At 43.9% G+C, this 25130-nt stretch overlaps 1 protein-coding gene across 2 annotated transcripts in view; it reads right to left on the reverse strand.

Annotated features, from left to right (window-relative positions):
* Positions 1-25130, reverse strand: part of ATP13A3 (ATPase 13A3) — a 326626-nt gene that overhangs the window by 15565 nt on the left and 285931 nt on the right. For both annotated transcript variants that reach the window (XM_063916425.1, XM_063916424.1), the window contains exons 26-31: positions 21073-21169; positions 20734-20806; positions 8305-8482; positions 8015-8187; positions 6348-6436; positions 6149-6229 (exon numbers count right to left, since the gene is read on the reverse strand). In XM_063916425.1, coding sequence (XP_063772495.1) covers positions 6149-6229; positions 6348-6436; positions 8015-8187; positions 8305-8482; positions 20734-20806; positions 21073-21169 — 691 coding nt within the window. The remainder of the gene's footprint in view (positions 1-6148; positions 6230-6347; positions 6437-8014; positions 8188-8304; positions 8483-20733; positions 20807-21072; positions 21170-25130) is intronic.

The raw sequence follows: 25130 nt of genomic DNA on the forward strand, positions 1-25130 counted from the left end.
TGTACCACGAACCTGAGGTACCCTTAGTGATAAGGGCAAATTTGGGACATGGAGGTAAGCATCCCTGATGTCTCGGGACACCATATAGTCCCCTTCTTCCCGGTTCGTTATCACTGCTCTGAGTGACTCCATCTTGATTTGAACCTTTGTAAGTGTTCAAATTTTTTTAGATTTAGAATAGGTCTCACCTAGCCTTCTGGCTTCAGTACCACAATATAGTGTGGAATAATACCCCTTTTCTTGTTGTAGGAGGGGTAATTTAATTATCACCTGCTGGGAATACAGCTCGTGAATTTTTTCCCATACTGCCTCCTTGTCGGAGGGAGACCTTGGTAAAGCAGACTTCAGGAGCCTGCGCAGGGGAAACGTCTCGACATTCCAATCTGTACCCCTGGGATACTACTTGTAGGATCCAGGGGTCCTGTACGGTCTCAGTGTCATGCTGAGAGCTTGTCAGAAGCAGTGGAACGCTTCTGTTCCTGGGAATGGGCTGCCTGCTGCAGTCTTCTTCCCTTTCCTCTATCCCTGGGCAGATATGACTCTTATAGGGACGAAAGGACTGAAGCTGAAAAGACGGTGTCTTTTTCTGCCGAGATGTGACTTAGGGTAAAAAACGGTGGATTTTCCAGCAGTTGCCGTGGCCACCAGGTCCGATGGACCGACCCCAAATAACTCCTCTTCCTTTATACGGCAATACACCTTTGTGCCGTTTGGAATCTGCATCACCTGACCACTGTCGTGTCCATAAACATCTTCTGGCAGATATGGACATCGCACTTACTCTTGATGCCAGAGTGCAAATATCCCTCTGTGCATCTCGCATATATAGAAATGCATCCTTTAAATGCTCTATAGTCAATAAAATACTGTCCCTGTCAAGGGTATCAATATTTTTAGTCAGGGAATCCGACCAAGCCACCCCAGCTCTGCACATCCAGGCTGAGGCGATCGCTGGTCGCAGTATAACACCAGTATGTGTGTATATACTTTTTATGATATTTTCCAGCCTCCTGTCAGCTGGCTCCTTGAGGACGGCCCTATCTATAGACGGTACCGCCACTTGTTCTGATAAGCGTGTGAGCGCCTTATCCACCCTAAGGGGTGTTTCCCAACGCGCCCTAACTTCTGGCGGGAAAGGGTATACCGCCCATATTTTCTATCGGGGGGAACCCACGCATCATCACACACTTCATTTAATTTATCTGATTCAGGAAAAACTACGGTAGTTTTTTCACCTCCCACATAATACCCTCTTTTGTGGTACTTGTAGTATCAGAAATATGTAACACCTCCTTCATTGCCCTTAACGTGTGGCCCTAATAAGGAATACGTTTGTTTATTCACCGTCGACACTGGATTCAGTGTCCCTGTCTGTGTCTACCGACTAAAGTAAACGGGCGTTTTAAAACCCCTGACGGTGTTTTTGAGACGTCTGGACCGGTACTAATTGTTTGTCGGCCGTCTCATGTCGTCAACCGACCTTGGCGCGTGTTGACATTATCACGTAATTCCCTAAATAAGCCATCCATTCCGGTGTCGACTCCCTAGAGAGTGACATCACCATTACAGGCAATTGCTCCGCCTCCTCACCAACATCGTCCTCATACATGTCGACACACACGTACCGACACACAGCACACACACAGGGAATGCTCTGATAGAGGACAGGACCTACTAGCCCTTTGGAGAGACAGAGGGAGAGTTTGCCAGCACACACCAAAAACGCTATAATTATATAGGGACAACCTTATATAAGTGTTTTCCCTTATAGCATCTTTTTTATATATTTCTAACGCCAAATTAGTGCCCCCCCTCTCTGTTTTAACCCTGTTTCTGTAGTGCAGTGCAGGGGAGAGCCTGGGAGCCTTCCCTCCAGCCTTTCTGTGAGGGAAAATGGCGCTGTGTGCTGAGGAGATAGGCCCCGCCCCTTTTTCGGCGGCCTCGTCTCCCGCTCTTAACGGATTCTGGCAGGGGTTAAATATCTCCATATAGCCCCCGGAGGCTATATGTGAGGTATTTTTAGCCAAAAATAGGTTTTCATTGCCTCCCAGGGCGCCCCCCTTCCAGCGCCCTGCACCCTCAGTGACTGCCGTGTGAAGTGTGCTGAGAGGAAATGGCGCACAGCTGCAGTGCTGTGCGCTACCTTAAGAAGACTGAGGAGTCTTCATGCCGCCGATTCTGGACCTTCTTCTTGTTTCAGCATCTGCAAGGGGGCCGGCGGCGAGGCTCCGGTGACCATCCAGGCTGTACCTGTGATCGTCCCTCTGGAGCTAATGTCCAGTAGCCAAAGAAGCCAATCCATCCTGCACGCAGGTGAGTTCACTTCTTCTCCCCTAAGTCCCTCGTTGCAGTGATCCTGTTGCCAGCAGGACTCACTGTAAAATAAAAAACCTAAGCTAAACTTTTCTAAGCAGCTCTTTAGGAGAGCCACCTAGATTGCACCCTTCTCGGCCGGGCACAAAAATCTAACTGAGGCTTGGAGGAGGGTCATAGGGGGAGGAGCCAGTGCACACCACCTGATCCTAAAGCTTTACTTTTTGTGCCCTGTCTCCTGCGGAGCCGCTATTCCCCATGGTCCTTTCAGGAACCCCAGCATCCACTAGGACGATAGAGAAATTTGATTTACCTGCTGTAGCCGTGGAGACGAGGTCCAAGAGTCCCTCTCCAAACAATTCCTCACCCTTGTAAGACAACAACTCCATATGTCTCTTGGAGTCGGCATCACCAGTCCACTGTCGGGTCCATAAGACACGCCTAGCAGAAATAGACATAGCGTTTATCCTGGAACCCAGTAAACTAATGTCTCTTTGAGCATCCCTCATATACAAGACAGCATCTTTTATATGCCCTAAGGTCAGTAAAATGGTATCCTTATCAAGAGTCTCAATATCCGTTGATAAGGAATCTGTCCATGCTGCTACAGCACTACAACCCAGGCCGACGCAATAGCCGGTCTGAGTAACGTACCAGAATGTGTGTAAATGGACTTCAAGGTAACAACCTGCTTGCGGTCAGCAGGATCCTTGAGGGTAGCCGTATCTTGGGATGGAAGCGCTATCTTTTTTGATAAGCGCGTCAAGGCCTTGTCCACCCTAGGGGAGGATTCCCACCGTTTCCTGTCCTGCGACGGGAAAGGATACGCTGTTAGGATCCTTTTGGGAATCTGCAGTTTTTTGTCTGGAGTTTCCCACGCTTTTTCACATAATTCGTTCAGCTCATGTGAGGAGGGAAAGGAGACCTCAGGTTTCTTTCCCTTATACATGTGTACCCTCGTGTCAGGGACAGGGGGTTCCTCCGTGATATGCAACACATCTTTTATTGCGATAATCATATATCGAATACATTTAGCCACCTTTGGCTGTAATTGTGTATCATCGTAATCGACACTGGAGTCTGAATCCGTGTCGGTATCTGTGTCAACTATTTGGGATAGTGGGCGCTTCTGAGACCCCGAAGGTCCCGGCGACATAGGGACAGGCATGGGTTGACTCCCTGACTGTGCCCCAGCTTCGGCTTTGTCTAGCCTTTTGTGCAATAAATTAACATTTGCACTTAAAACATTCCACATATCCATCCAGTCCGGCGTCGGCACCGCCGACGGAGACCTAACATTCATAAACTCCCCCTCCTTCTTAGGTGAGCCCTCAACCTCAGACATGTTGACACACACGTACCGACACACCACACATACACAGGGAAGCTCTTTTCTGAAGACAGGTTCCCCACCAGGCCCTTTGGAGAGACAGAGAGAGAGTATGCCAGCACACACCCCAGCGCTATATGACCCTGGAAAAAACACAGTAAGTTTACCTAGTAGCGCTGTTTTGTGTATATGCGCCAATTATGTGCCCCCCTCTACTTTAAAACCCTCTGTCATCGTGTGTCAAGCAGGGGAAAGTCCGGGGAGCTTCCTCTCAGCGGTGCTGTGGAGAAAAATGGCGCTGGTGAGTGCTGAGGGAGAAGCCCCGCCCCCTCGGCGGCGGGCTTCTGTACCCGTCAAATTTTTCAATACATGGCGGGGGCTCTTTATATACATGTACAGTGCCCAGCTGTACATGTATATATCTATCTTTGCCATGAGAGGTTTATATTGCTGCCCAGGGCGCCCCCCCCCCCCCCTCCTGCGCCCTGCATCCTTACAGTGACCGAAGTGTGTGAGGTGAAGGGGAGCAATGGCGCACAGCTGCAGTGATGTGCGTTACCTCAGTGAAGATCCAAATGTCTTCTGCAGCCTCAGATGGTCTTTTCCTCACATACTCACCCGGCTTCTTTCTTCCGGCTCTGCGAGGAGGACGGCGGCGCGGCACCTGGACGGGCGGCGAGGGTGAGACCTGCGTACCGATCCCTCTGGAGCTAATGGTGTCCAGTAGCCTAAGAAACAGAGCCCTGAAACTCAGAGAAGTGGGTCTGTTTCTCTCTCCTCAGTCCCTCGATGCAGGGAGTCTGTTGCCAGCAGGCTCCCTGAAAATAAAAAACCTAACAAAAATGCTTTCTTACAGGAAAGTCAGGAGAGCTCCTGAAATGCACCCAGTCTCCACTGGGCACAGTATCAAACTGAGGTCTGGAGGAGGGGCATAGAGGGAGGAGCCAGTGCACACCAGATAGTACCTAATCTTTCTTTTAGAGTGCCCAGTCTCCTGCGGAGCCCGTCTATCCCCATGGTACTTATGGAGTCCCAGCATCCTCTAGGACGTTAGAGAAATGTACATCTAATTACAATGCTGGAAAACACTAATGTATTGCAAAGATTAATTAACATTATTATTCTAGATGGCATCATAGCCACAAAAACTTTTAACGTATGGACAAAAGCTAAATGATGAGTAATGTTCTGATCCGTAGAAAAAGACGGTCTCTGAATGGGTGTGATATCGTAAAAGATTTCACTAAGGATGGACAAAATTGAATATTTGAGGAGTTATAAAACGCACGGCAAAACAGGATTAGCTCTCACATTGTTACAGTTAGAAACTTTGTATGTGTATTTAAAAATGAAAAAAAAAAAATCTCCATGCCAATATTTTCACATGCTTATTATGAATTCAAAGCAGCGGGGAATGGTTGCAAAGAGCTCACTCTTAGAAACATAACTGTGCTACAGTGCATAACGGCAATGGGTGTCATTCAGCAAACACAATCTGCCTTGCTTTGCAAAATGCAGCATGCTTTATAGCAGCAGATGCAAAACTACGAATCCGTATGCTCTGGAAGCATTTGACAATCTGTTCTGTAACAAATCTTTATCCAAATTCTTAAAGGCTCTATTGCTTTTTCATGTCACAAATGTATTTGACAATACTACTACAGGTTGAGTATCCCATATCCAAATATTCCGAAATACGGAATATTCCGAAATACGGAATTTTTTTGAGTGAGAGTGAGATAGTGAAACCTTTGATTTCTGATGGCTCAATGTACACAAACTTAGTTTAATACACAAAGTTATTAAAAATATTGTATTACATGACCTTCAGGCTGTGTGTATAAGGTGTATATGAAACATAAATGAATTGTATGAATGTACACACACTTTGTTTAATGCACAAAGTTATTAAAAATATTGTCTAAAATGACCTTCAGGCTGTGTGTATAAGGTGTATATGTAACATAAGCATTCTGTGCTTAGACTTAGGTCCCATCACCATGATATCTCATTATGGTATGCAATTATTCCAAAATACGGAAAAATCCGATATCCAAAATACTTCTGGTCCCAAGCATTTTGGATAAGGGATACTCAACCTGTACTACTACTACTACTGCTACTACTTGTGCAGAAATTGTCATTCAAGATTTCTGGCTATAGCTCTCAACCAGTGTGAATGCTGGGATTAGAAAACTATGTGCCACAATACCTTTATACAGTAGCTCTCAAAAGTGGCATTACAGACTCTACTTAAAGATTCCCATAACCTACAGACAGCCATGTGAGGAATAAACCAGCCTATCAAATCACTAGGACATCAGAAAGTGGTTTGTGTTCCAGTGATGTCACTTTCTCTATGTGACTTGATAGCTAGTTTACTCATGAATAAGGTTTTATCTCACAAATGACTACAGTCACTGCATAGGTGACACATCTACTTTCATATATATTCTGTCTGGTTCAAGATCGTAACTGACGTACAAATATATGCCAAGGTCTTACCTCTACAAACACTGAAGCAAGTGCATTGCCAATGATAATTAAGAGCAGTGTAAGGCGCCAATGAAACGGGATACAGACCAACTACATAAAAGAGAACATATTGCATGAGTGACAGAAAACTACTGTACATGAACCATGTATTAACTAACACCTTTCAAGCACAGTAATGTAGGAATATGCAAATACAAACATATCTTACCTCAAAGAAATTTTCAATAGACTCAATTGGATACAGCATGAAGAACAACATTAAGGCATACAGAGCCAATACAGAGGTTACAAAAAGATCTATAGAAGATAAAAAAGGACACTTGATGAAAACAGATGTCAAATTTTTAATGTGTACGTATATTATTAGCTACTGTATATGTGCATGAAACCATTCTAATTAATAGTACTACTTATTTATATAGCGCTCTTTAACTAGGACACAATCCTCTTCAAAGACAGAATTAACATAATACAGTACAGAAACAATGACGTACATAAATGATTTTCATAAAATACAGAGTGCATGGAGATACTAAAGGGAAATTAAGGGAATGCTTGCGTAAACAGGAAAGCCTAGAATCTGCTGTTGAAAGATTCCAGAGTGGGGGTCTCTCATACTGTGCGGGGCAGCAAGTTCCACAGAGTTGTAGCCACATGGCTAGAAGCTCGACCCCCAGATGCATTACTGGAGAATCATCTACAGATCGCAGTAATCGAGTAGGGCAGTATGGAATCAGAAGCTGCTTCAGGTACCTAGTGCCATGTAGGGCTTTGAAAGGCAGTAAGCCAATCTTGAAAACAATTTGCCATCTTACAGTCAGTGTTGGGAACAGTAAATGGGTGTTAAGGGGCTGGTTGGTTGATAGCCTGGCAGATGCATTTTGTACTAGCAGCAAGGGGTGTTATTCTTTTGCTGGGAGACCAAGGTAGAGGTCACTGCAGTAGTCTAATCAAGATAATATAAATGCACATATGACTTTTGGCAGATCTTCAGAGGACATTAAGTGCTTGATTCTGGATATGTTCCTCAGAAGAAAGAATGAGGATTTGATTGTGGCTTATATCTGATGTTTAAGTGTCAAAAGCCTACATCCAGGACAACGGCAAGACTCCATGCATGATCAGTGTTTTGTAATTTTAAGTCCAGCTGGTTGGCTATGCTCAATTTTGTTCTTTGATGTTGAGGTTCTATCATAAGGACCTTTGTTTTATTAGGATTCAGTTGCAGCCAACTGGTACTCATCCACTTTCACTTTTAAAAATATAACAAATGTAATTCAGAAATGACTCTTCGTAGAAACTTATTCATAGTTACTATACTGCAGTTATTGGTTTGCATATTTATTTTCCTCCAAGTGACTTTCATTATTATATCACAATCAACTAAAAATGATGAAAATGAATCTAAAAAAAAAAAAAAAAAGTATTTTATATATATATATATATATATATATATATATATACATACATATATATATATATATATATACATACATATATATACATACATACACACACACTTTACAGGATTGTAAGCTTAATTGCACAGTGCATTCATATAATAATGGTGAATGTAGCATTTTCATAAAAGCAAATAAAGCTAAATTTTCAAGGATACATGGAGGTAAAGAATTTTGTATAGCCATATTCCAAACCATTTCTATAATTTAACAACTTTGCAATTGCCCTAATTAAACAACACTCTGTCTCAAGGTGTCAAATTTAATGTGCCACACCAACAGAACTAGAGTACTGTTTTCTCTAGCTACTCCATACACATAACGAGAAGGAGTGCATTGAAAATGGCAACGTTAGATGATACACTCAAATTAAAGACCGCAATCTGACAGTAATTACTGCCAGAAGAACACGTACAGTTTTTGTAGCAGGGTTGGCGAAATGGTTTTCCTTTTGAGAACACAACTGCCACAATGAGGTACTGGAAGCTGGACACAAAAAACAAAGTGGTGTTTTCAAAGTTTTTGATGTTGTGCTCATCATGTACACTGGAATTGTCATGATGATCATCAGAGGAGATATTGCAGGCACTAAAACAGAAAATTGGAGAGAAGACTGTTATACCAACCAGTACTGCAATACATACACTTTTTTTCTTTTTTACTATTACATTCATACGGTTATAAACCACAAATAAATAGACTTACTCGCTGCTAGTTGTCCAGACCTCGTACCAGGGCTCCTGTTTTACAAACAGGAAAGCAATAGTCTGGAACGTCAAGCAAATCAGGATTTGGGAGAGGACAGAGAATAAAAGGGGTCCCGAGATGAGACCTGTTGGAGGTTTTTGTGCCACCAACTCTTTCCAGGCAGGATTCAAACTCACTAGAAAGTAAAGAAAAGACTGGCTATATTTCATTCTTGCATAAAATTCCTACATATTAATTTTAATTATCTTAAAAGTGACAATGTATTATTAATGTTTATTTGTTAGACACCACAGTGCTATGTAATTGCATAAAGTGATGGAACAGAGCATGCATAAACCCATAAAAACAAGAGATACAAGACAAAATTAATGTGGGCAGGAAAGCAAAGGGCAGCCCTGCATACGAGAGGTTACAATTTAGTGGTAAAAGAGCAGAATTGAGACAAAGGGGTATCCCTATTAGTAGTGGTAATTTACTAGGTTAATCTGTTTGCCAGGGGCTATCCAATTAGCCCCGATGCGGAGCACTCCTCCCCCCAATGCAGACAATTGCTGGGTATTATGCTCCAGGTGCCTAAGGAACCCGAAGCATAATCCGCGATAGGCAGCAAGAGCCGTGATAACACATGTGCTATAGCAAAGAAAAAGTAAATTTTACCATGAATGGCAAAAACAACAGGCGCTGTAACTGGGCTGGTTTTCTAAGCTGCTGTTGGGGAGGGAGTGATAGTCGTTCACCCCAATAGCATAAATATGAACAAAGCAAAAAATACCAACTGCGCTAACATATAAATTCAGTTATTATATTAGTTAAAATCAATTGCACAAATACACATAAACGAATAAAAAATAGTACGGCACTAATGATGCCAAGAAGATAATATTTGATACTGAGCCTTAATAAGCCAATCTCTGACAACAATTATTCACTCAGGGCAGTCTTTGTGCAAAATTGCCGGCATATGCAACTAATTGCTGGAAGATGGAAATGGTCCTGCAACGCATGCGTTTGTATAAATAGGATGGCGTCCAGGTAGTGAAGAATAGTTACCAAGTCCCTAGTGGTACTTCAGCCGGGTATCCCACCTAGCGGGGTTCTGGAGTGATCTCTCTATCCCACGCAGTGAAGATGGTGGTTCTCCCTTTATTAATATCCACACTGAAGGGACTGGAATCTCCTGATGAAAAGCAAAGTCCTGTATAACGCCTGCAGGATTCCTCAGCAACGCCCTGGTCAGAGATGTGGCCCTCTAACGCGTTTCACTGTCACTTGGCAGCTTTATCAAAGGTGATATAACACTGGCTCTACCCCCTTTATATAGGGGCTATAATAATCACACATCATTAACACATGTGCAACTTGTGCAAATACATACATGCAAAATAATAAAAAACAATCTAATACTCTTTGAGCAGCAGCAAGAAGACAGACTCTTCTATTTTCTATCAGTAATTTAAAAAAAACGAGGTTTATAAACCATAATTTAGCCATAAAAATATATATTTAATTTACTTAAGCCGATCACATGACCTCAATCACATGATACCTCTGCTACATGGGCCGGATATTCATTGGTCCTATCTTATCAACAAAACTCCGTTCCCATGGATACCGCTAAATAGCCTATCCCACAGTCCTATGTCCCGGTCACGTGACCGGGTGGCATGCCCAAATAAGGAGTTCCGCCACTTACTTCCGGTCACGTAGACTAGGACACAGGGCTGATACCTTCCACACGCAACGTATTGACGTCACATGAAAAGGGGCAGCGCTTAGTAGCGCTACGAGCGTCCTTGGTAACCATTGACACTGCATATTAGACAACCATATGAGGCGTGTTTGGAACACGGGGGCGTCACCATAGGATACTCTACACCCACTATTGATACGTAATCGCCCGCTCCCCGTGATGCTCTTTAGACATGACGTCCTTACATCACATGAACAGGGCAGTGTTTTGATCGCACCAAAGACGTTCTTGATAACCATTAACACTATGTTGTTAACCGACCCAATGAGGCACAATTGTAAACATGGGGGCGGTACAATAGCAAATTGATAGGATACTCTGTCACATGATCGACCATTTAACAATGGAAAGTATAACCAAGGAGATCCCGATATTTTCAGCCCTAGCTGTCTCAAATCATCATGATATACAGGTATAATACCATTTATATATCAAGAAATCCTTAATAAAAAAAAAAAATATATATATATATAAATAAATAGATAAATAGGGACATACCAACAATAAACGTCCTTCACATTGTCCCTACTTATCTCAATACTCTTAACAGCACTGAATAAAATCGGTTAATAAAAAGATTGACATAAATATTTCACTGATTACTAATATAATCACTATATAGATTCCAAAAAATAATAAATACTCCCCAATGTTTATGGATATATTCATTAACCAGGGGAAAAGGACAAGACACACATATACTCAGGACTGTCTGACACAGAAAAATGAAATGGATGAGATTCAGGAATATAAGTAAGGATCTACACTACCGACTTTAATTCCATGGCTTCATTTAAACCATGAGGATGGAATGAATTCATTCTGAAGATCCAATAGACCGCCTGTTTGCACAATTTACGGAACCGATCTCCCCCCGATAGTCTTATTGATTTTTTCCAACCCTATAACTCGCAGTGAGCTGGGGTCCCCTCGATGATGTTCCACAAAATGCCTTGATACGCTATGATTCATCTTTTTATTGAGAATATTCCGTCTATGTTCCATAAATCTAATTCTCAGACTCCGGGTCGTCCGGCCTATGTATTTCAATCTACAATCACACTCGAGCAAATAGATTACCCAATCTGTACCACAGTTAATGAAACTTTTTATCGAATATAAATCTTCATTTCCCTCTATCTTTATAGTTTTAGTCCGGTTAACGGCATGCATGCAAGTAGTACAACGGGTTTTCCCACATTTGAAAAAACCAGTCGTCTTAATGGGGAACCAGACTCTTCGTCCCTCCCCCTCTTCTTTTCTTTTCTTATCTTGTTCCTTTTTTAACAGGCTCGGGGCCAGGATGGTCTTTAAGGATCTATTCTTCTTGTAAATCACTTTAGGATATGGGGGCAATTCTTTTTTCAAGATGGGATCCTGCCTTAAGATGTTATAATTACAGCTAAATGATTTCTTGATCTCTCCTGACTTATTGTTATATTTTGTGATAAAGGCCAACTCATAAGGGAACCGATTTCCATCTTTTTCTTTCTTTACAACATTACCGTCAGAAACTAACTGTTCCCTATCCGTGTTCAAAACCTCCTCAAAAGCCCTATCCAAAAGTTTCTTTGGGTACCCTCGGGAATCAAAGGACTCGATCATGGTCTGGGCCTGTTGGACAAAGACATCTATTTTAGAACAATTGCGCTTAACTCGCAACAGTTGTCCTTTCGGGATATTCTCCTTCCAAGGAGCATAATGTGCACTTGAAAAATGAAGGTAGGCGTTACTGCCTACTTCCTTAATATAATTGGATGTTTGTATTTTGCCATCAACAATTTCCAAAGTCAGATCCAAATAGTCTATCTTCTGCTTATTAAACGTGTGTGTAAACACCAAATTAAAAGTGTTAGTGTTAAGTGACGTGACAAACTCAGAAGCAGTGACAGAATCCCCATCCCAAATGAAAAATAAATCATCTATGTAACGGCCATTTTATTCAGTGCTGTTAAGAGTATTGAGATAAGTAGGGACAATGTGAAGGACGTTTATTGTTGGTTTGTCCCTATTTATCTATTTATATATATATTTTTTTATTAAGGATTTCTTGATATATAAATGGTATTATACCTGTATATCATGATGATTTGAGACAGCTAGGGCTGAAAATATTGGGATCTCCTTGGTTATACTTTCCATTGTTAAATGGTCGATCATTAGAGTATCCTATCAATTTGCTATTGTACCGCCCCCATGTTTACAATTGTGCCTCATTGGGTCGGTTAACAACATAGTGTTAATGGTTATCAAGAACGTCTTTGGTGCGATCAAAACACTGCCCTGTTCATGTGATGTAAGGACGTCATGTCTAAAGAGCATCACGGGGAGCGGGCGACTACGTATCAATAGTGGATGTAGAGTATCCTATGGTGACGCACCCGTGTTCCAAACACGCCTCATATGGTTGTCTAATATGCAGTGTCAATGGTTACCAAGGACGCTCGTAGCGCTACTAAGCGCTTCCCCTTTTCATGTGACGTCAATACGTTACGTGTGGAAGGTATCTGCCCTGTGTCCTAGTCTACGTGACCGGAAGTAAGTGGCGGAACTCCTTATTTGGGCATGCCACCCGGTCACGTGACCGGGACATAGGACTGTGGGATAGGCCATTTAGCGGTATCCATGGGAACGGGGTTTTGTTGATAAGATAGGACCAATGAATATCCGGCCCATGTAGCAGAGGTATCATGTGATTGAGGTCATGTGATCGGCTTAAGTAAATTGAATATATATTTTTATGGCTAAATTATGGTTTATAAACCTCGTTTTTTTAAATTACTGATAGAAAATAGAAGGGTCTGTCTTCTTGCTGCTGCTCAAAGAGTATTAGATTGTTTTTTATTATTTTGCATGTATGTATTTGCACAAGTTGCACATGTGTTAATGATGTGTGATTATTATAGCCCCTATATAAAGGGGGTAGAGCCAGTGTTATATCACCTTTGATAAAGCTGCCAAGTGACAGTGATACGCGTTAGAGGGCCACATCTCTGACCAGGGCGTTGCTGAGGAATCCTGCAGGCGTTATACAGGACTTTGCTTTTCATCAGGAGATTCCAGTCCCTTCAGTGTGGATATTAATAAAGGGAGAACCACCATCTTCACTGCGTGGGATAGAGAGATCACTCCAGAACCCCGCTAGGTGGGATACCCGGCTGAAGTACCACTAGGGACTTGGTAACTATTCTTCACTACCTGGACGCCATCCTATTTATACAAACGCATGCGTTGCAGGACCATTTCCATCTTCCAGCAATTAGTTGCATATGCCGGCAATTTTGCACAAAGACTGCCCTGAGTGAATAATTGTTGTCAGAGATTGGCTTATTAAGGCTCAGTATCAAATATTATCTTCTTGGCATCATTAGTGCCGTACTATTTTTTATTCGTTTATGTGTATGTGTATTTGTGCAATTGATTTTAACTAATATAAAAACTGAATTTATATGTTAGCGCAGTTGGTATTTCTTGATTTGTGATAACACATGTAATTGGGGATTTATTCAGGATCCTATGTGTTATCGCACAATCACAGGTTCGTTTTCGGGCAATAACAATGGCCTCTAATTGGATAACGCGATAATCACCATCAGTCAAAAAAATCGCGATATCAGGCTGTTTTTACTAGCTGAAAACAGTTCGCAAGTAATTGGACAACTCCGAAAAGTAGTGAATGCGAACAAGGCGTGTGAATTGTTTCAGGTTGGAGTTCTTTAGCAAAGAAGTCAACTTTGCAGAGACCATTTCAAGATTTGAATGTATAGGGAAAAGTTTAAGTCCGCCCAACACTATGGAAGTGGCACAGGAGCTGCCAGCTCGCTAGCGACCGGCATCTCCCGCTGCATGGTGTATTGAGGCTAGATGTATGAGGACACATCTGTATTTATTACTGACTGACACATTTTAAAAGATCTACAGGTGGTTCTAATTATTTCACTTCTGATTGGATAACGTGCACTGTTAGGGTGCCCCAAAGACTGGATTTGAGAAGCACTCATCTTAAGCTGGGTACACACTGGGTGATATATCGGCTGTTCGGCTGGTGTGTACACCAGATATGTCTGAGTATGAAGTCGTTCACAGACATATCGTGGCGGCTGAGCAGCACAGCCATTAGCCAATATATGTGCAGATATATCAGCGCATCTGATTGTGTGTACACTTGCTGTGGGGACTGAAGTCAAAGCTGGGCGGGCAAATTCAGTGCATGAGAAGTTGGGTGTGGCATATGTGGTCTGGCATGAGTAGATATCCTTTTGATAGTATCTTTGAAGTAGGAGGCAAAGTCACAGGCTGTGATGGAGAAAGGGGGAGGTGGTGCAGTTGGGTATAGAAGCAAGGTACAGGTGGATAGAGAAATCCGGGGTAGGAAATGTGAAAAGATATTACAGACGTAAAGCAAGCTTGCTTTACAATAGAAAGGATAGTGTGAAATTTGTTTAAAAACATGGATTAACCAGTTCTGAAAAGGAAGATACCATTATTACTGGGTAACACTTTACATTCCAGACATGTGGAGTGAACGTTAACATAACAAAGTGGACACACAGAAAGCTATAAAACAAGGATGTGCTGTTAACACTGACTGAGTCAGCAGCTATCAAGTAATAGTAATGTATACCCACTGCATGCAATGAGCAGACATGCTGGGCATATGTGTTCTCATATAAAAAGAGTAAAGCAGAAACTCAAACCAGTCCCTGGTTTATGAAGAGCAAAAACCCACAATTTTTCCCCCAGCTACACACATTTATAATTAACTGTATGGAATGCCTTCTCTCTGTCATGCATATCATTATACAGTATATTTCCCTCACAAAGCTAGAACCTAAGTACGAAGTATATAGGTCTGCTGTTTGTATACACAATGCAGTGCTAACTGGGTACTATGATTCATTGTTTATGAGGTGTGCTAAAGTAAAACAGAGAAGTTTCTTAAGCTGACATAGACAGAACATTATATTGTGAATCAATTATTCTTCAGTAGTCTGCGCTGTTGTTGATGCAGCACAGAAAAGAGGATTTTGGTACTTACCGATAAATCCATTTCTCTGAATCCTCTAGGGGACACTGGAGTCCTATACAGTAGGGGTGTGAAGCTTGCAACCGGAGGTGTGGCACAATCTAAAAATTAGCATCGTCTGCGCAGCCGGCTCCTCCCCCTTCACATCCCTCCTCCCTCAGTTTGAAAAATTTGACTGAGAGAATAGGACATGACACTATAGCACATGGCGAGGAACCGAACCGTACAACATATCAAACAGCATCCAAGAACTCTTAATCGAATAACTAACGCTGTTTGCACGAACTGTTTGAACAAGAACTTTGAACCCAGCAGGTTGACAGCACCGAGGCGGGCGTCCAGTGTCCCCTAGAGGATTCAGAGAAATGGATTTATCGGTAAGTACCAAAATCCTCTTTTCTCTTTCATCCACTAGGGGACACTGGAGTCCTATACAGTAGGGAACGTCCCAAAGTTATCCCCCAGGGAGGGAGTGCTGTTGGTGGCCTGCAAAACTAAACGTCCGAACTTAGAGTCTCCGGACGCAAGAGTTCAAACTTGTAAAAGTTCGCGAAACGTGTGTGATGAGGACCACGTCGCCGCTCTGTAAAGTTGAATAGTGGAAGCCCCTCTGGCAGCCGCCCATGAGGCACCCACTGATCTGGTGTTCTGAGCACCAGTCGGAACCGGAACCTGGTTACCACAGGAAATATAAGCTTGTCGAATGGCAAGTCTAATCCATCTAGACAAATACTGCTTAGATGCTGGCCAAACCTTCTTTGGACCATCATAGAGAACAAACAAATGGTCTGACCTTCTGAAGGACAACGTAACTTGTACGCATATTCGTAAAGCTCGGACAACATCCCAAGACACGCCCCCATCTGCGCATCCCTGAAAAGATGGGACTACAATCAGCTGGTTTACGTGAAACCCGAAACGACCTTAGGAAGGCAATCTGCTCTTGTACGGTGTTCTGCCCTATCCTCATGGAAAATTAAAAACGGAGTCTAACATGATAAGGCTACAAACTCAGAAACTCTCCTGGCCGAAGCCCAGGCAAGTAATAACGTGACCTTCCAAGAGAGATATTTCAGGTCTGTTCTTTCCAACGGCTCAAAAGTTGGTCATCAGAAAAAATTCCAACACTACATTTAAGTCCCACGGCGTAGTGGGAGTACGGAAAAGAGGTTGTATCCTCAGAACCCCCTGTAAAAAGGTTTGAACCTCCTGTAAGGATGCTAACCGCTGTTGCAAAAGTATGGAGAGAGCTGAAACCTGAACCTTCAAAGGAACCTAGTCCTAGTCCTCCATCTAGACCAGCTTGAAGAAAAAGTTGAATTTTGGTAAGTGGAAGTTCGTCGAATTCCACCCACCTTCCCGACACCAGTCCATGTAATTCTTCCAAATTCTGCAGTAGTGTATGGCTGTAACAGGCTTCCTAACAGCAAACCTCGTAGGAATAGCCGTTCTCGGTATCCCTCTGTTTCTTAATTTCCGGGTTTCAATAGCCACGCCGTTAAGCGTAGCTTGTTCAGTATAGGAATGGTCCCTAAGATAGCAGGTCCTCTCTCAGAGGTAACCGCCAAGGATCTTCCGCTAGGAACACCCGCAAGTCTGAGTACCAACTCCTGCGGAGCCAATCTGGTGCTATTAGAATCGCCCACACTCTTTCTTGTTTCACTTCTTTTTAAAACTCTCGGCATGAGTGGGAAAGGTGGAAATATGTAAACCCTTCTGTAACACCAAGGAAGTGTTAATGCGTCCACTCCTTCTGCTGCTGGATCTCTTGTCCTGGACACATATCTGAGCAGCTGATGGTTGTGCCGAGACGCCATTAGGTCCACTTGAGGTAGACCCCATCTCCTCACCACCATGTCAAAAATCTGTGGAAGTAGGCACCACTCTCCCGCCTGCATGTCCTGGCGACTGCGATAATCTGCTTCCCAGTTCTCCACACCTGGAATGAATACTGCCGAGAGGATGATGTTTCGCCTTTCTGCCCACAACAAGATCTTTGTGGCTACCCTTAACGCCATTCTGCTGTTTGTTCCTCCTTGACGGTTTATGTAAGCCGTCGTCGTGACATTGTCCGGCTGTATCTTTTAGTGTTGACCCATGACTAGGTCATCGGCTATGAAAAGCGCATTGTAAACTGCTCTCCGTTCGAGAACGTTTATGGGTAGGCTGCTATCCTGTAACCACCAACCTTTATGTCCATGGATACCATGAACTCTCCTTCTTCCAAACCTGCAATAGCTTACTGGATTTAGTCCATCCTGAATCTGCAAACCGTGAGGAATTTGTGCGTCCAGGACGGCACCCCAACCTCTGAGACTGGCGTCCGTTGTCAGGATCCTCCAATCCCAAATGCCGAATCTCTTTGCCTGCTGCGAGATTCTTGTGAAACGACCACCAAATCAAGGAGGTTCGTATGCGTAGTGGAAGTCGGATTCTTCGATGTAGAAGCCAGTGCGAACCTGCTCTTCTGAGCAATGCGGTTCATGTGGAATGGTCGGGAATGAAGTCTGCCGTATTGGATAGCTTCAAATGACGCCACTATCTTCCCTAGAAATTGCCTACAGAGGTGTAGAGAAACCGTCTGTGTCTTTAGTAACTGAGCCACTAACCTCTGTGGGTCCTGGATCTTGTTCTCTGGTAGGAATACTCTCAATTGTACAGTCTCCAGTTGGCATGAGGTTGGATTGTTTGGAATTTCACAATCCACCCATGTTGAGATGTTTGAGCATCCTTTATCAGCTGTTCCTGAGATGAGGCCTTGATCAGTAGATCGTCTAGATAAGGTATGATCGTGACCCCTAACTGTCTCAATCATGTCACCATTATTGGTATGATCTTTGTAAAGATTCAGGGCCCTGAATTGGTAGTGATCCTTCACCCGTGCAACCTTAAGTAAGCATGGCAGGGGGTCCAAATCGGGATATGAAGGTATTTTGCACTACCAAAAGATTTGAATAAAATCCCGTTCCTCTTTAAGGATCCGGGACTGGTGACATAACCCCTTGTATGCAGGAGTCTTTGAATTTGCCGTCTGTAATGCTCCTGCTCGCAACGGGCACCTAGGACCTCAAGCTGTAAAGAAACAGACTGTGTGGACGGTTTTGAAACTGTATCCTTGACCCAAACGTCTGGTGAGGTCTTGGCCCAGGCGTCCCGAAAACCTTCCAACTCTGCGCCCACCAAGGGGGACCCCAGGTGCCAGGGAGACTGTCATGCCATGGGTTTGTGAGCAGGTTTGTCATGCCACGGGTTTGTGAGCAGGTTTGTCCTGCCTTCTGTGTCGACTGTGAACGACCTCTACCTCTCGAGTAAGAAGTAGGTAGAAAGGTAGATCTCACTGCAGTTGTCTGTGAAATCCACTTGTCTAACTCAGGACCAATAACATCTAACCCCCAAATGTAATAGTCTCTATACTTGGGATCAGAGTCCACTCGCCCTTCTCTGAGCCATAAAATTCCTCTAGCCGAAATGGGCGAAACCGAAATGCAGGACGCTATTTTACTAGCGTCCTTTGAAGCCTGGCACATAGAAGTCGCTGATTCTCGAATATGCTCCGCTGAGAATTTTCCTCCAGGCTACTTTCTTACGCCCAGCCCATGCGACAATGTGCTGCTACAAAAATTGATTTTAATGCAGTGTCTACCTTCGCGACATGACATATCCTTTAAGGTGGTCACGCTAGGCATAGGGGACATTGTCTTCTCCCAGCTTCCTAAGCGCGCCGCTGTGTGTTTAAACGTTTATCAGTCTGGAGAGTTTGAGACATAGACATTGTCTTCTCCTGATACGAATAAATGGAAAACTCTCTGGTTCCTTAACTCCTTACTGCTTGAAGCATAGGATCACCATAAAACTCCTGATCTCAGGCAGACTTAATTATCTCGCCTTTCCATCTATAATAAGACCCTCTTCCTCCATCGTGTAAGATGGGAAGGATCCTATTAACCGCCTTGTTCGCCTTGCTTAATGCTTGCGCAGGAGGGATTAATTTAAATTAGAAATTCCTCCATGGTCTTGGAGAATCCCTCAGCCCTTACTGACTGCTGCGGGATTCTGACATTTCCTTTGAAATATTTGTCAGGGCTTGCTCCCCTGATCTTGGCGGAGCCTTGCTCCCGAGTTGAGCGCCCTTAACTAAACAGGGAACGCATACCCGGGGGTCGCCCAAACTAATGCTCATCTTATTACATTTTGTATACATAATAAGTTCTAGTGTTCTTGTTAAGTGCTTTTGACTTTTGAAGCCGCACCCCATAGAGCGCTCCACAGTGCTTTCCCCCTTTATAATGGGAACAGAAAGACCGTAACGGGTGATGGGATTAAAGGTACACTGGATCCACCTAGCTGGATCTTTTTGTATATAATACACACAAAAAAATATATTTTTAATAATAATAATAATATCACCAGCCTCGTTGCAACCCTCGCACACCCAACTGTATTTCAGTTCTGAGGTCGGGGTTGTGAACCAGTCGTTCCCTTTATTTCGTTGGGATCTTTTGTTTAGAAGTCCCTTGAAAATATATATCATAAATGCATTGAAAATCCATTGCAGCAGAGTGCTAATACACAAATCTCCAGTAGAGGGAAATTGAGGGAGGGATGTGAAGGGGGAGGAGCCGGCTGTGCAGACAATGCTAATTTTTAGATTGTGCCACACCTCCGGTTGCAAGCTTCACACCCCTACTGTATAGGACTCCAGTGTCCCCTAGTGGATGAAAGAGAAAGTGGCAAAACAGAATAAGCTCTAATTCCCCCGCTCACTCATCCTCTTCTATTCGGTCTTTGAAAATAAAATTCTTTTTCTTTCAGCAACTACAGTATTTGTCTCTCCTCCATTTACCTATTATAAAGGTTTGATGTATGAACACTGTTACATTGTTTTAAAACCACAATCACTCTGCATCAGTCTGTAATGAGTCAGACATCAGTCACATGCAGCCCTGTCCTAACTACCGTAAGGCTTCTGACAACACAAGTGCTTTGAGCACTTCCGTATCTCTCAGCCATATAGAATCCAGCACTCACACATACTATTTGCCTCAAGAATTCTGCTTCCCAGGCAGTCAATGGGACCTCCAGGTAGATTTCATAATGGATAACAGAGCTTGTGTACTGTATCATGTGTTTGAAGTCCCTGTTATGTGCTACCAAATATTGTACCTCTGCCTTCACCAGCTTCATAACTGTGGGCATAAGGGCTTGCAGGAAGTGAAGACTGATGTCACAAGGACTGCTGACTAGTCACAGCACGCTAACAATGACTTGGAGGGTGCCCCAAAATAAAGGCAACTACAGATGTGTCCTTCACTGGCGCTGCATGGCGTATTGAGACTAGATGTATGAAGACGCATCTGTATGCGCACATGGTCAAAGTTTGCAAACATAGGGCGGGATGTAATGCAATCTGATTTCGGCGACCATGCGGGATGCCGGACGAACTCTGACATTTTTTTAAAGGGGCAATCACTTACAAGGCAAAACCATGCCTTGTAAGTGATTGCCCCTTTAAAAAAAACTTCCGCATTCGGGCGGCATTACATCCCGACCCAAAATAAGTATATAGACCTATTGAACACTAAAAAGAAAATCTTTATGGATTAAAGAAACGGGTACAAAGCTAAACAAAAAAAGAAAATTGAATGCTCACTTGTGAACACCACTACCAATATGATTGCCAGATCTATGAAAAGGAACTGGAAGTCTCCCAAATTGCTGAGAATCTAGAGAAAGAACAGGGAAAACATTAATCCACATACTCAGGTTATTATAAATTATAGCCTATTTGCTTATGAAGATCTACTTATAAGGTTTGTACAGACAAAGCTACTGCAGTCAAGCAAGACTGGTCATTGCATAAAAATGCTTCAGTGGGAAAGACACGTGATAGTGGTAAAGCAGCTCAGAGCCAAAGGATGTGTCTCAGTATAGTTATGGTCAGAAAGAACACATCTGTATAACATGTTCCTAAATTGCGGGGAATACTCACAGAATACAGCAGAGTAACGGTAAAGTACTGGATAATACTGTACAGAGCCATGAACTTAAACACACAGAAAGAAGTGATCAGTGCTGCTCGCCCTTCCCTGCAACAAGAGAGGTTGGATCACGTCAGGGATAAATCTACAAGGCTCTAGACACAAGAAACACGCCATTTGTTTTTATACAGACTATACACCGCTGTACAAGTACACACAAGTAAGTGCAAAATACATAAAGTACGTATAAAATAAGAATTTACTTACCGATAATTCTATTTCTCGGAGTCCGTAGTGGATGCTGGGGTTCCTGAAAGGACCATGGGGAATAGCGGCTCCGCAGGAGACAGGGCACAAAAGTAAAGCTTTCCGATCAGGTGGTGTGCACTGGCTCCTCCCCCTATGACCCTCCTCCAAGCCAGTTAGGTACTGTGCCCGGACGAGCGTACACAATAAGGGAGGAATTTTGAATCCCGGGTAAGACTCATACCAGCCACACCAATCACACCGTACAACTTGTGATCTAAACCCAGTTAACAGTATGATAACAGCGGAGCCTCTGAAAAGATGGCTCACAACAATAATAACCCGATTTTTGTAACTATGTACAAGTATTGCAGATAATCCGCACTTGGGATGGGCGCCCAGCATCCACTACGGACTCCGAGAAATAGAATTATCGGTAAGTAAATTCTTATTTTCTCTATCGTCCTAGTGGATGCTGGGGTTCCTGAAAGGACCATGGGGATTATACCAAAGCTCCCAAACGGGCGGGAGAGTGCGGATGACTCTGCAGCACCGAATGAGAGAACTCCAGGTCCTCCTTAGCCAGGGTATCAAATTTGTAGAATTTAGCAAACGTGTTTGCCCCTGACCAAGTAGCTGCTCGGCAAAGTTGTAAAGCCGAGACCCCTCGGGCAGCCGCCCAAGATGAGCCCACCTTCCTTGTGGAATGGGCATTTACATATTTTGGCTGTGGCAGGCCTGCCACAGAATGTGCAAGCTGAATTGTATTACACATCCAACTAGCAATAGTCTGCTTAGAAGCAAGAGCACCCAGTTTGATTGGGTGCATACAGGATAACAGCAAGTCAGTTTTCCTGACTCCAGCCGTCCTGGAACATATTTTCAGGGCCCTGACAACATCTAGCAACTTGGAGTCCTCCAAGTCCCTAGTAGGTGCAAGGCACCACAATAAGCTGGTTCAGGTGAAACACTGACACCACCTTAGGGAGAGAACTGGGGACGAGTCCGCAGCTCTGCCCTGTCCGAATGGACAAACAGATATGGGCTTTTTTTGAGAAAAAACCACCAATTTGACACTCGCCTGGTCCAGGCCAGGGCCAAGAGCATGGTCACTGTTCATGTGAGATGCTTCAAATCCACAGATTTGACTGGTTTTAAAACAATGTGATTTGAGGAATCCCAGAACTACGTTGAGATCCCACAGTGCCACTGGAGGCACAAAAGGGGGTTGTATATGCAATACTCCCTTGACAAACTTCTGGACTTCAGGAACTGAAGCCAATTCTTTCTGGAAGAAAATCGACAGGGCCGAAATTTGAACCTTAATGGACCCCAATTTGAGGCCCATAGACACTCCTGTTTGCAGGAAATGCAGGAAACGACCGAGTTGAAATTTCTTTGTGGGGCCTTCCTGGCCTCACACCACGCAACATATTTTCGCCACATGTGGTGATAATGTTGTGCGGTCACCTCCTTTCTGGCTTTGAGCAGGGTAGGAATGATCTCATCCGGAATGCCTTTTTCCCTTAGGATCCGGCTTTCCACCGCCATGCCGACAAACGCAGCTGCGGTAAGTCTTGGAACAGACATGGTACTTGCTGAAGCAAGTCCCTTCTTAGCGGCAGAGGCCATAAGACCTCTGTAAGCATCACTTGAAGTTCCGGGTACCAAGTCCTTCTTGGCCAATCCGGAGCCATGAGTATAGTTCTTACTCCTCTACGTCTTATAATTCTCAGCACCTTAGGTATGAGAAGCAGAGGAGGGAACACATACACCGACTGGTACACCCACGGTGTTACCAGAACGTCCACAGCTATTGCCTGAGGGTCTCTTGACCTGGCGCAATACCTGTCCCGTTTTTTGTTCAGACGGGACGCCATCATGTCTACCTTTGGTATTTCCCAACGGTTTACAATCATGTGGAAAAAACTTCCCGATGAAGTTTCCACTCTCCCGGGTGGAGGTCGTGCCTGCTGAGGAAGTCTGCTTCCCAGTTTCCATTCCCGGGATGAAACACTGCTGACAGTGCTATCACATGATTTTCCGCCCAGCGAAAAGTCCTTGCAGTTTTTGCCATTGCCCTCCTGCTTCTTGTGTCGCCCTGTCTGTTTACGTGGGCGACTGCCGTGATGTTTTTCCCACTGGATCAATACCGGCTGACCTTGAAGCAGAGGTCTTGCTAAGCTTAGAGCATTATAAATTTACCCTTAGCTCCAGTATATTTATGTGGAGAAAAGTCTCCAGACTTGATCACACTCCCTGGAAATTTTTATTCCTTGTGTGACTGCTCCCCAGCCTCTCTGGCTGGGCTCCGTGGTCACCAGCATCCAATCCTGAATGCCGAATCTGCGGCCCTCTAGAAGATGAGCACTCTATAACCACCACAGGAGAGACACCCTTGTCCTTGGATATAGGGTTATCCGCTGATGCATCTGAAGATGCGATCCGGGCCATTTGTCCAGCAGATCCCACTGAAAAGTTCTTGCGTGAAATCTGCCGAATGGAATTGCTTCGTAGGAAGCCACCATTTTTACCAGGACCCTTGTGCAATGATGCACTGTTTTTAGGAGGTTCCTGACTAGCTCGGATAACTCCCTGGCTTTCTCTTCCGGGAGAAACACCTTTTTCTGGACTGTGTCCAGAATCATCCCTAGTTACAGCAGACGTGTCGTCGGATCAGCTGCGATTTTGGAATATTTAGAATCCACCCGTGCTGTTGTAGCAGTATCCGAGATAGTGCTACTCCGACCTCCAACTGTTCCCTGGACTATGCCCTTATCAGGAGATCGTCCAAGTAAGGGATACTTAAGACGCCTTTTCTTCGAAGAAGAATCATCATTTCGGCCATTACCTTGGTAAAGACCCGGGGTGCCGTGGACAATCCAAACGGCAGCGTCTGAAACTGATAGTGACAGTTCTGCACCACGAACCTGAGGTACCCTTAGTGAGAAGGGCAAATTTGGGACATAGAGGTAAGCATCCCTGATGTCCCGGGACACTATATAGTCCTCTTCTTCCTGGTTCGTTATCACTGCTCTGAGTGACTCCATCTTGATTTGAACCTTTGTAAGTGTTCAAAAAAAAATTTTTAGAATAAGTCTCACCTAGCCTTCTGGCTTCAGTACCACAATATAGTGTGGAATAATACCCCTTTTCTTGTAGTGGGAGGGGTAATTTAGTTATCACCTGCTGGGAATACAGCTTGTGAATTTTTTCCCATACTGCCTCCTTGTCGGAGGGAGACCTTGGTAAAGCAGACTTCAGGAGCCTGCGAAGGGGAAACGTCTCGACCTTCCAATCTGTACCCCTGGGATACTACTTGTAGGATCCAGGGGTCCTGTACGGTCTCAGCGCCATGCTGAGAACTTGTCAGAAGCGGTGGAACGCTTCTGTTCCTGGGAATGGGCTGCCTGCTGCAGTCTTCTTCCCTTTCCTCTATCCCTGGGCAGATATGATCTTATAGGGACGAGAGGACTGAGGCTGAAAAGACGGTGTCTTTTTCTGCAGAGATGTGACTTAGGGTAAAAAACGGTGGATTTTCCAGCAGTTGCCGTGGCCACCAGGTCCGATGGACCGACCCCAAATAACTCCTCTTCCTTTATACGGCAATACACCTTTGTGCCGTTTGGAATCTGCATCACCTGACCACTGTCGTGTCCATAACATCTTTTGGCAGTTATGGACATCGCATTTACTCATGATGCCAGAGTGCAAATATCCCTCTGTGCATCTCGCATATATAGAAATGCATCCTTTAAATGCTCTATAGTCAATAAAATACTGTCCCTGTCAAGGGTATCAATATTTTTAGTCAGGGAATCCG

This window comes from Pseudophryne corroboree, chromosome 4, assembly GCF_028390025.1.
Source record: "Pseudophryne corroboree isolate aPseCor3 chromosome 4, aPseCor3.hap2, whole genome shotgun sequence".
Classification (NCBI taxonomy): Eukaryota; Metazoa; Chordata; class Amphibia; order Anura; family Myobatrachidae; genus Pseudophryne; species Pseudophryne corroboree.